The sequence below is a fragment of the Vitis riparia genome, chromosome 16, assembly GCF_004353265.1.
Source record: "Vitis riparia cultivar Riparia Gloire de Montpellier isolate 1030 chromosome 16, EGFV_Vit.rip_1.0, whole genome shotgun sequence".
Classification (NCBI taxonomy): domain Eukaryota; kingdom Viridiplantae; phylum Streptophyta; class Magnoliopsida; order Vitales; family Vitaceae; genus Vitis; species Vitis riparia.
Window position 1 is genome coordinate 6,776,446 of NC_048446.1, and position 13,460 is coordinate 6,789,905.

Sequence of the window (13,460 nt, forward strand, 5' to 3'; positions counted from 1 at the left end):
AAAGCCACCTTTAATAGAGGTATGTTCACAAGCCTACAGTTGGCTGAGAGATTTAATTGTCATTTTGCTAATAGGACAATGATCCTAGGAAGAAATATTGATTTTGCAAAGCTAAGTTATTACCGATTTGATAGTCTTTTTTCTAGAATGGAATGACTACCTATTATGTTTGTCAAAGAGGTTCTTTATCCTAGGGTTGTGAAATGCTTCTACTGCAATATGACTTTTGAAGAAAAAGGACACATTAGTACAACCATTAACAGTGTTTAAATAAAATTTGATATGGTTGAGCTTTGTAACATTTTAGACATTCCAAATGAAGGGGTTTGTTTATATGAATCTTGATGGTTTCAAACCTGCAGAAGCTATACAAAGGTTGTGTGATTATTAGAAATCTCATAGACCAACATCTCATTCATTGACTGTGTCGAGTTGTGTCCTACAACACATGATCTCTTACATTTTTATCCTTAAAGGAGGACATTGAGATGATGTATCTTTCTTAGAGGCATTTCTGATGGACAACATTTTGACAAAGAGGAAGATTAATTTGGGGTATATAATTTTTCGACATATGAAAGCTTATTCATTGAGCAAAGATTCAGTCCTCCCATATGGTGTGTTCATCACAAAGATTGTCAAATACTTTAATGTGAATTTGCAGTGTGAGACAGATGGTAAGAAACTAAAATTCTTTGATATATATGATCAGACTTCATTTCGTCACATGCATTTTGTGTGCAAGAAAGATGGTTCATGGAGAAGGAAGTCTTACGTGCCTCCTTTAAAGGTGTATGTGTCTTAAGATGACGAGGCCTCGGTAAAGGAAAATGAAAATGACAATATGGAGGGAAGGCATACTAAAAACGAAAATGCGATAGAATACTATCCGATGATGGGGTAAGAGCAAAGGCAGTTGCAGATCATCATTCTCAAACGAAAAATGCCTTGTTGGAGGTTACAATTGTTTGTAGAATATTAAGTGAGGTTAATAATATTTTTAGATAAATTGGGGAATGTCTACTAATATTTGACTTAATAACCATTACAATACTACTATCACTAGAAGTCGTTAAAATTAAGTATCAACATCTTTTGGTGCTATGATTCATTCTTTGAACCTTAGGAATTCATTAGCATTCAACTATGAGAATGTTGTGTGGATTGGAAAATTAGTGAAGATGCCTTTGGGTAGAGTAAGAGGTTTGGTGAGTATCAAGTCAACAGTAAGACATTACTTGAGGTATGGGGCTTGACAAATTTAGTATCAATATATGTTAGTTAGACTTGAAATTTAAGTCCTTGAAATATGTGGAGAGCAGTTCTATACTTCAATGCATTGATATGATTAGCGATATATACGATAAATTAAAATTATTTTCTTGAATTTCATTACCACACAAAAAACATAGGAATGATAGACCAAATTTATGGGTTTGAAACCTAAGATGAAGCTCACTTGGTGAACCAGTCACCTCATGAACCCAAATAATTGGTAATGGTTTTGTTCAGGTGATCTATGTTGTAATTAGGAAATACAATTTTCATGTGAGAAGAACTGGGTGAAAATCGAAAATTACAATAAGATGACATTTTGGTTAATCGGTTGACCTTAAAATGAAACGGTTGCAATTATTTGTCTGTTGCAACACATTGCCATATTTGGTGCTTCCCAACAAAAAATGGTAGTGGCTGGTGGTAGATAAAATTTCCCAACTACTAGGATTAGTGATCGACCGGTTATTGCTGCTTCAAATCCCAACCCTGCAAAATGTCTAAATACACAAAGTGTGTTATGAGGCAACCTCTGTCTTTCACTTGTGTTCTCAATCCTATTTTAGTGTGTTGACCAAGCTTTTAGATTATCTTGACAAAGAGGCAAACTCTCTTTGCATAGCTAGCTTTTCCATATACTCCAAACTTAATATGTATACCAAACACCATCGAATATGTTCCATAACAATTCATCCAATGGCAACTTGTCCTAGATTCATCAATTAATAGCATGTACAAGTTGTGGACAACAATTTCCTATTTCCCACTGTAGTGGTCATATGATGTTTCATAATGTACAGGAGATGATGTGGTATGAACTTCTTACCATCACTAAGCCCTCTATGGAGTAGACACCAATTTCTATCAATTGATTGAGTTAAATTCAATACAACTCCATGGCAATCACATAAATGTTGTAGGTCTAGACGATGCAGGGAACACCATTAGAAATAGTAGAAATAGATGAAATGGAGAGATGATCACAATTTTTCAACTAATCTACTACAAAAGCCCTTAAGAATTTATTTTGATATTCTTTGTTGCATTCTTTAATAAGCCTCAGGAAACAAATGGTGTTGGGTTGATGGCCTTTCTTATATTGGAAATATTCCAAGTTGTGCCTACACAATGCCCCATAGTTCGAAATGCATATTATGCTGCCTCTTGTGCATTATACCCAAATATGTCATGAAGAACGATCAGTTGAAAAAACCAAAAGCAAATACCAAAACCAAAACTGAGAATCTACTCTTATAATGGAATAAATGCTTTGATTCATATAGTCGAGAGAGTGTTTGTGTTTTTAAGGTCTTTACTTGTTAGTGATCATTCTAGTGGCAACACTAGAAGAGGCAGAAAGAGCTTGGTTTTTAGCTTTTATTGAGTATCGTTTCAAATTTTTATTAACTCCACTCTTGTTTGTGGTTCTCATTCTTCTTAAGGAATCCGACTTCTTGTCACTTCATAACTTCAAAATAGCAATGTCAAGCATGCAAAGGCAGCTAAAGATGGAACATTTAGAATGTATAAAGGTTTTTTTCCATAGTTGTACATTTCGTGCTTGTGCAATTGTCATTAATTCTTATTTATTTCTTCGTTTTTTCTTTTACTTGTCTACTGTTTAGTTCTATGTGAAATATTTGAACTAAAATTATGTGCATGAACCATATTTTCTATTGTCTTGTGGACAATTAGTAGATCCGAAATTCTAAACTATTTGAGGATGACTGCTCATGCTCAAGCCACACCCTTTTTTGGTGCCATACTTTCATCACATAGACCTGGTTAATAGCCTAGGTCAGCATGCTTATTGAGTCAATGCTACTTAGGCTTATTGAACCTATAGGATTGAAGGTCATTTTATAATGACGTAAGTAATGGGAATGAAAGAGATCCATTACATGTTGAATTCCTTTTAAGAGTGCATATATTGCATTCTTATCACATTCTCTATATTAGTATTAGTGGTAATTCTTTGTTCATCTTTCCTTTGTTATGGTGGTTTATGTTATTTGCATAAAATCTATTTTGCATGGTATTTACCCTTTGGATTTCACCAATTTTGAATCCATAAAATTTGTTTGAGCTTGCCTACAAAATCTTTAAAATCATGTGATATCTTATAAAGAAGAACATAGAAAATCTTCAAAATTCACAAGAAAGCATATAGAGGTCGATCGATTGTTGAAGCGGTTGAATAATTGTTCTATAGCCGCTACACACTGCCAATTTGGGTGTTGACCAACACAATTGACAGTATGTACCGGCAAGAGAACAAGCCTTAATCGCTTACCTTAACGGTTGGCCGGATTGTAATTTTAAGATTTTCAAAAATTCATACTATGATATGTTGGAACAACTCTCATACCCTCCCCATTCTCCACTACTTTGAAGTTAAATTTTTTTCTTTTTGGGATTTCATATGCTTTGGATATTGTTTAAATAGGATCATTCCACGGGGGTGTTCAATGGATGCCCAGAAAAATCATAATCCAAAAACTCTAAAAAATTAGCAAGGGTACAAAGAATGTGAGGAATCCTCACATTCCTCGTAGTCTCCTATTTCTCAACTTCTTTGAAGTTATTTTTTATTTTTTTTATTTTTTGATCTTATGTTGCTTAGATATTGTTTAGATAAGTTCATTACACTTAAGAGGTGTTCAATGGATCCCCGGAAAAATTACAATCCAAAAATTCTAAAAAAGTAGTAAGGTATGAAGAATGTGAGGAATCCTCACATTCCTCGTACCTTCTCATTTCTCCACTTCTTTAGACTTATTTATATTTTTTATTTTTGGATATTGTTTAGATAGGTGCATTACACTTAGGGGGTGTTCAATGGATGCCCAGAAAAATCACAATCCAAAAATTCTAAAAAATTCGTAAGGGTACAAAGAATGTGAGAAATCCTCACATTCCTCGTACCCTCTCATTTCTCCACTTCTTTGAAGTTAAATTTTTTTTTTTTAGGATCTCATATGACTTGGATATTGTTTAAATAAGTTCATTACACTTAGGGGGTGTTCAATGGATGCATAGAAAAATCAAAATCCAAATATTCTAAAAACAATTAGCAAGGATACGAAGAATGTGAGGAATCCTCACATTTCTTATATCCTCCCCATTTTTCCACTTCTTTAAATTTTTTTTTTTTTTTAAACATTGGGATCTCATATGGTTTGGTTACTGTTTAGATAGGTTATTACACTTAAGGGGGTGTTCAATAGATGCCAGAAAAAATCAAAATACAAAAATACTAAAAAAATAGTAAGAGTACGAAAAATATGAGGAATCCTTACATTCCTAGTACCCTCCCAATTCTCCACTTTTTTCATCTTTTAAAAAAAATTTGTGACTTCACATGATTTGGATATTATTTAAACATGTTGATCACATTTAGGGGGGCGTTCAATGGATGACAAAAGAAATTCAAAATCGAAATTTACTAAAAAACTAGCGAGTTACTAGTTATACTTTTTTTTTTTTTTTTCCTATTTTCAATATTTCAACCAATCTTTTGTGTAAGTAAACTTAAATGCTAAAAAAAATGATTTATTCATATATTTCTCAATTAATAATTAGTACATAACTATTTTACTTTTAAAATAATATATACTTATTTAAATTTATTTCTATTTTTCCCATTTCTATATATAAAAAAAAATCTAATTTCATTTACTATTCAAGTCATTGAAATTATTCAATATTTTTCACTTCATAAACCAATTATATTGCTTTTCTCATCGCAAATATTCATCTAACTTTTTCAATAAATAATTTGAAGTTAAAATAAAATAAATTTACTTTTCCTTAATGTATAAATTATATCACCAAATCATTTTTTTTTAATTTTAGTTTATTTTAAATTTAATTTTATATCTTTACCTCTTGGGTTTATCACTTTATATTAAAATAAATAAATAAATTACAGTTTCTCTTTTCAAAATTTTCTTTTTTTTCTACTTCATAACAAAAATTCCCCCAAGACAATTATTATATTAAACATTTAAACAGATTTTATAAATGGTTATTGTAATAGATGATATCAATGTGTTGTGCATGAGATTAATTTCCCCCCGCAGGTTGATAAGGTTGGTTAAGCCCGAGAGTCGGTTTTCTTTAATTTTTTTATTCATGTAGCATAACCCATATATATAACAGTAAAAAAGTTCAGCCATGCACGTGGCATGTAGACAACAGCTGTGTACCACTGATTAATTCATATAGGTCAATGACGCAAACGTGTGGGAAGAACCGAGGTACCCTAGAAACCACTGCGTTTGTTTTGTCGGAGGAATGACATCAACTACCACAAAGAAGTTTCATTCCCCCAACTAGGAACCTCATCTGAAACCTCCTCTTTCTATCTATCATGTTATATATACCTCCACCACTCTCTCCTTTCCACTCACTCTCTCTACTTGTTTGCAGTGCCAATACTACACTACCTCCCAGTGCTCATCTCCATTGATATGGCAGAAGAAGCTTCATCGCTTCACTTCATTCACCAACAACTTCTCTTCGACTTTGAAGCTTTCGAAAGCTTCGTCTCTCATGTAAATGATCCATCCCAAACTTCAACCTCTGATTCAAGTCCTTCCACCTCAGATATTGTTCCGCTCTCTAATTACTCGAATCTCCATGAACATGAAAACAACCCTTTTCTCCTCCACTGTTCTACTTCGGCTCCATCAGGGTTTTTCCAGTTTGAAACCAAATCCCCCAAAAATTCCACATTAGGTCATCGGCGACCTCCACTCAGCATCTCAGTCCCTCAGCCCACCGTTTCTCAGTCGCCGGTGGAGTCCGATTCAGGCGATATCAGGCATTATAGAGGCGTGCGCCGACGGCCATGGGGGAAATTCGCGGCGGAGATTCGAGACCCGAATCGGAGAGGATCGAGGGTATGGCTGGGGACATTCGAGACTGCCATTGAAGGCGCCAGAGCTTATGATCGAGCTGCTTTCAAGATGCGTGGTTCCAAAGCTATTCTCAATTTCCCTCTTGAAGCTGACAATTGGTCGGGTTCTGACCCACCAGCGACATCTGGCCGGAAAAGGGAGAGAGACAGTGAGACTGAAGAGAGACAACAAGTGGAGATTAAGGTTTTAAAGCAAGACGAGCACTCACCGGAATCTGACCGCACACTGGCGGCAGCCAGTAATGTATTGGGGGTTTGTCCCTTAACTCCGTCAAATTGGAGGGCCGTCTGGGAGGAGGGAGACATGGAGGGAATGTTCTATCTGCCACCGTTAACGCCGTTATCACCCCATCCTTGGATAGCATATTCTCAGCTTATTGTCTGAGTCGAGGGTTTACCATACCAAAGACATCCAAATGTAACTAGAATTCTTATATACTCTATGAACAGTATATTGAATATGTTTAAATCTTTTATGGATAAAAAATCTCACACTCTTCCTTTTTAATGCCGTCCAAATCAATTATCACAAAAATACTTAATTGAGGGTTTAATTAATAGAAACTAATGTACATAGGTTTCTTTTTATGTAATTTTTTTTGTGTTCCTTATGGAGTAAACCGGATAAGTATAGAATGTCATCTTGTTTTGCCACTTCATTTCATTACAATATTTTTCATAAATTTCTTTCAATTATTTTGGTAATTAGTATTTTTTTTTTTTTTGAAATATTAAATATTTTGATAGAAATGGTCGAAAAGGAGTTCTTTTGTCTTGAAATTTGAATAATATTCATTTAAAAAAAGTGATTTTTTCGGGAATTCATCAAAAGGGGTGTTTAGAATTTTACCAATTGTGGAGATATCTAGAAACAATATTTTTTTATTATTCTTCATTTGAAGTAGACTCTTATTCTTTTTCTATATTATTTCTAGATTCAAGGAATAACTATTCAATCGCAAATAAAAAACAAAGAGTAGATTCATAGGTTTAATACCTTGTAATAGAACTCAGGCTTAATATAATTATGAGATTGAGAGTCAACAAGTGAATTGCATTCATTAACAATTCATAGTTGAACAAAAAAATGACAAAAAAAAAAAAAAAAAAAAAAGCAAAGAAATCATTCATTTCCCTTCTATATTTTGCATCTATAGTAGTTTTGTCCTAGTGAATCTCTTTATCACTTAATAAAAGTTTGGAATCTTAGGTTACTAATTGGTGGAATACTAGGCAATCAGAAACTTATGTGAATCATATTTAAGAAAAGAGTATTCTATTTTTTTTTTATATAGAATTAGAGGAAATCTTGTTGTTGGACAAAATGATAAAGAAATGCCTAGAAACACATTTATAAAAGCTTCGTATAGGAATCCATAAAGAAACGATCTAATTGATCAAGATGTACAATGAGGATCCTATCTATATGATTTTGCATTTCTCAACAAATATAATATGTTTCCTTATTCTAAGCAATTATTCTATTTCGGGTAATGAAGAACTTCTTATTCTTAACTCTTGGATTCAACAAATATTCCTATATAACTTAAGCAACATAATAAAAGCTTTTTCTATTTATTTTATTAATTGATTTATGTATCCAATTCCATTTGCCCTATTATTGGGAACTAATGATTGGGTCTGTCTACAAAGATTTTAGATTTGCTTATAACCATCAAATTATATCTAGCATTGTTTCCACCTTTCCGACCATTTTATATACAATTTTAAATATTAGATCTTTTGATATTTAAATCGTGTATCTTCATCACGTATAATGATTTGTCATTCAATGAATGACTAAAAAATGATCCATTGTTGATATTAATCTAATTATAATATTTTTTACTTTGTACATAAACAAAGTGTTCAAAATTGTGCTTACTTTTTATATCTCTACCCATCCAAGGGATTCCTTTTACATTCCAGTAAAATTATTTCAATAAATAGAAAAATGGTGGATAGGGAATGATACTAGTGACCCACCTAATTTATTGCAGAAAATATCAGGATCAATGATTGGATCATGCAACCTAGAAATACCTTTTCTTGGATAAAGGAATAGAGTACTTGATCGATTTCATTTTCAAATGCACGATGCATTTTTGCACAACAGATTTATGAAAATATACAAGAAGTGATTCGACATATTGTATGTGAAAAATCGAAAGTCCAAGAGGGAACACCTAGGGAGGTGAATGGGTGATTTAAAAATTTTCAATAAAGATTTATATGTTATACCAAATTCTTTTACCTTAAGAGATGTTAGGGATAATCTTTTCTATTAGATATAGACAATTCAAACAAAATATCAAATACAAAAGATATAGACAATGGGGCATAAGATTTTTATATAGAAAACCTCCACACTAACTATGGAGATAAAAAAACGAAGACATTTTTTGTGGACAACATTTTGATAGAAAGGAAGATTAATATGGGGTATATAATTTTATGACATATGAAAGCTTGTTCATTGAGCGAATATTCAATCCTCCTATATGGCATGTTCATCACAAAGATTGTCAAATACTTCAATGTGAATTTGTAGTGTGAGATAGACAGTAAGAAACTAAAATTATTTGATATATATGATTGAGGTTCACTTTGTTGCATGCATTTTGTGCGCAAGAAAGATGGTTCATGGGGAAGGAAGCCTTATGTGCCCCCTTTAGAGGTGGATGTGTCTTCAGATGATGAGGCCTCAGCGAAGGAAAGTGAAAATGACGATGTGAAGGGAAGACATACTGAAAACGAAAATGAAATAGAATTATCGTCCAACAATGGAGTAGGAGCAAAGGCAATAGCGGATCATCCTTCTCAAATTGCTAGGAACGAGGTTGAGAAATTGGATAACCTCAATGCCTAGATCAGCTCCATTGGTACGTGCTTAGAGGATATGGCGCTAGCGAATGATAAACGGTTGATATCTTTGGATCGACACAGTGATAGTTTTCAAGAGGAATACAGAGCGGGTATATAGGTTATACAAGAGCAACTTGATGAGATGATGACATTCTTGAGAGCCCAATTCCCATCTTATGGCCCAATCCATAATTGACCCTTTCCTACAGCTTCAATTTCTTATATAGTTAGCAAAGTTTGGTTTTTTGTTTCAGACATTTAGGTAATGTAATTGACATTTTGTATTTATGACTTTCTCTTACGACTTATTTGGGTACTGATAGGCCATTCACATATATTGCATAAATGTTTCCACTAATTGCCGATGATGGTATATGGATGATGTATTTACTTGTACATTTATGGATTATATTATGCATCAATAGATTTAGCAAGTAATATGGTACTTCTACTTTAATTTAATGTCTCATTCAAAGATTGAAATTTCCTACACTTTAAGCTTCTTTTAACTCTTCTTTTATATTTATAATTATGGGCGGAGATGATATAATTTGCTTTTCCATTGAGATGACATGAATTTTTCAGTCTCATTTTGTTGATTTTCCAATCACTATAGAAGGGTGTCCTACTCATCACATGGGGGTAATAGTAGTTTGATCACCACGGAACATGGGGCCTGATCATTAATACCATCGTTAATTCATATCCATATGCATATTTACTACTATAGCTTGTAATATTGATCAAAATTTCAAATGCGTTGTAGTTGTTGGAAATGGAACAACTGTTCAAGTAAGTATCTCACAGTAATTCATTTTTTATTTGTATTTACTTTTTAAAATTTAGTAAATGTTGTGGTATTAATGAATATATCATATATGAATCATACACTATGCACTATTGACAGTGATAGGATTATGACACCTTTGTATAGGGAACCACCCTCTCTGCACAAGTCACTATGCTATAGGTATGGGCTACAGAGGAGGACTATTCATGACCTAAGCAAGATCTCAATTTTTATTATCCAATGAAAAGTTGAATTTATGCCAATGTGGATTTATCTTGCTTATTGATAATTACTTTTGTGGATTGTGATGGTTAAATGAAGTGTTCATAAAGTTTTTACAAACTTTCCTTGAGTTAAGATATTTATATTGTCATGTATGCAACTTAATTATGAGCTTTGGGACAAACTGGATTGTGTCATTTAGTTTTACGAAGTAAATCAACAAAGAAATTTGGGACAATTCATAACTAGTTTGAAGCAATCGAATCGATGCTGAACTTTAAATTTTCAATTCTCCATCGAAAAAAATTAGAAAACCAGAATTTTAATGCATCTATGTTTTTATATAACTTTTTTATAAGCTAGTATTAAATTGATCTAATCATTATAGATACTATTGGGTGACAATGCTACTTTGTCTGTTTGGTGTACTCATCTCTGACCACTACATGTATTTGACATTTGTAGTATACTTTGCAGGAGACATTGGTCTAGCTCAATTTTGGAACTTTTGGACATCAGTTTATGTTATGTGATATGATAAACACTAATTATGATAAGGGTAAAGGTTTGAAAGATCTCATATGAGGTTTTTTACTCCTAGATAATAGTATTTTCTATCTATTGAAGTGGTCATTGTCGTATGAAGGCTATGTATGCCATAATATAACTTTGGCCAATATCTTACGAAAGGTTATTTATGCATATTTGTTCTTCTACATGAGGAAAAAAAGGCCTTGTTGGAGGTTACAATTGTTTGTAGAATATTAAGCGAGGTTAATAATATTTTTAAATAAATTGGGGAATGACTGCTGATATTTGACTTAATAACCATTACGGTGCTACTATCACTAGAAGTCGTTAAAATTGACTATCAACATCTTTTGGTGCTATGATTCATTCTTTGAACCTTGGGAATTCATTGGCATTCAACTCTGAGAATGTTGTGTGAACTGGAAAATTAGTGAAGATGCTTTTTGGGTGGAGTAAGAGGTTTGGTGAGTATCAATTCAACAATAAGACATTACTTAAGGTATGGGGCTTTACAAATTTAGTATCAATATATGTCAGTTAGACTTGTAATTTAGGTCAAAATATGCAGAGAGTAGTTCTATACTTCAATGCGTTGATATGATTAGCACTATATACAATAAATTAAAATTATTTTCTTGAACTTATTCATTACCACACAAAAAACATAGGAATGGTAGACCAAATTTATGGGTTTAAAACCTAATATGAAGCTCACTTGGTGAACTGATCACCCAATGAATCCAAATAATTGGTAATGGTTTTATTCAGGAGATCAATGTTATAATTAGGCAATACAATTTTCATGTGAGAAGAACTAGGTGAAAATTGAAAATCATATTAAGATGACATTTTGGTTAATCGGTTAACCTTAAAATGAAGCGGTTGCCATTATTTGTCTGTCACAACACACTACCACTTTTGGTGCTTCCCCAACAAAAAATGGTAGTGGTTGGTGGTAAATAAAATTCCCCAACCGCTAGGATTAGTGATCGATCGGTTATTGCTGCTCCAAATCCCAATCCTATAAAATTTCTAAATACATAAAGTGTGTTATGAGGCAACCTTTGTCTTTCACTTGTGTTCTCAATCCTATTTCAGTGTGTTCACAAAGGTATTAGATTATCTTGACAAAGAGGTAAACTCTCTTTGCATAGCTAGCTTTACCATATACTCCAAACTTAATATGTATACCAAACACCATCGAATATGTTCCATAATAGTTCATCCAATGGCTATTTGTCCTAGATTCATCAACTAATAGCAAGTAAAAGTTGTAGACAACAATTTCCTACTTCCCACTGTAGTGTTTGTATGATGTTTCATAATGTACAAGAGAGAATGTGGTATGAACTTCTTGTTATCACTAAGCCCTCTATGGAGTTTAAGTAGACACCAATTTCTATCAAATGATTGAGTTAAATTCAATACAAGTTCATGGCAATCACATAAATGTTGTAGGTCTAGACGATGTAGGGAACACCATTAGAAACACTAGAAACAAATGAAATGGAAAGATGATCACAATTTTTCAACTAATCTACTACAAAAGCCCTTAAGAATTTATTTTTATATTATTTGTTGCATTCTTCAATAAGCCTCAGGAAACAAATGGTGTTGGGTTGATGGCATTTCTTAAGTTGAAAATATTCCAAGTTGTGCCTACATAATGCCCCATAGTTCGAAATGTATATTATGTTGCCTCCCTTGCATTGTACCCAAATATGTCATAAAGAACAATTAGTTGAAAAAACCAAAACCAAAGACCAAAACCAAAACTGAGAATCTACTTTGATAATGGAATAAATGCTTTGATTCATATAGTCAAGAGAGTGTTTGGGTTTTTGAGGTCTTTACCTGTTAGTGATCATTCTGGTGGCAACATCAGAGGGGGCAGAAAGAGCTTGGTTTTTAGCTTTTATTGCATATCGTTGCAAGTTTTTATTGACTCCACTCTTCTTTGTGGCTCCCATTCTTCTTAAGGAATCTGACTTACTGTCACTTCATAACTTCAAAATATCAATGTCGAGCATGCAAAGGCAGCCAAAGATGGAATATTTAGAAGGTATAAAGGTTTTATTCCATAGTTGTACATTTCTTGCTTGTGCAGTTGTCATTAATTCTTATTTATTTCTTCGTTTTTTCTTTTACTTGTTTACTGTTTAGTTCTATATGAAATATTTGAACTAAAATAATGTGCACAAACCACATTTTCTATTGTCTTGGGGACAATTAGTAGATCTGAAATTCTAAACTATTTGAGGATGAGTGCACACCCTCAACCCACACCCTTTTTTGGTGTCATACTTTCATCACACATACCTAGTTAATAGCTTAGGTCAACATGCTTACCGAGTCAATGCTATGTAGGCTTATTGAACCTATAGGATTAAAGGTCGTTTTATAATGATGTGAGTAAGTAATGGGAATGAAAAAGATCCATTACATGTTGAATTCCTTTTAAGAGTGCTTATATTGTATTCCTATCACATTCTCTGGATTAGTAATAATGGTAATTCTTTGTTCATCTTTCCTTTGTTATTATGGTTTATGTTATTCGCATAAAACTATTTTGCATGGTACTTACCCTTTGGATTTCACCAATTTTGAAACCATAAAATTTGTTTGAGGTTGCCTACAAAATCTTTAAAATGATGTGATATCCTATAAAAAAAGAATATAGAAAATCTTCAAAATTCACAAGAAAGCATAATAGGCCGACCAATTGTTGAAGTGGTTGAATATTGTTCCCTAGTTGCTACACATGACCAATTTGGGTGTTGATCAACACAATTGACAGTGTGTACTGGCAGGGAAACAAGCCTCAACCGCTTACCCTAATAGTCGACTGGTTTATAA

General features: G+C 33.0%; 1 protein-coding gene across 1 annotated transcript; it reads left to right on the forward strand.

The window, feature by feature from the left end:
* Positions 1-5,661: 5,661 nt before the first annotated feature.
* Positions 5,662-6,704, forward strand: LOC117933097 (ethylene-responsive transcription factor ERF105-like). The gene has a single exon (XM_034854484.1). It carries the CDS (start codon positions 5,748-5,750, stop codon positions 6,579-6,581), a length of 834 nt encoding a protein of 277 aa, XP_034710375.1. The 5' UTR covers positions 5,662-5,747; the 3' UTR covers positions 6,582-6,704.
* Positions 6,705-13,460: the final 6,756 nt, after the last annotated feature.

Excerpts from the sequence above, each read along its gene's own strand:
- LOC117933097 (XM_034854484.1), top strand. The coding sequence starts at position 5,748 with ATGGCAGAAGAAGCTTCATCGCTTCACTTCATTCACCAACAACTTCTC.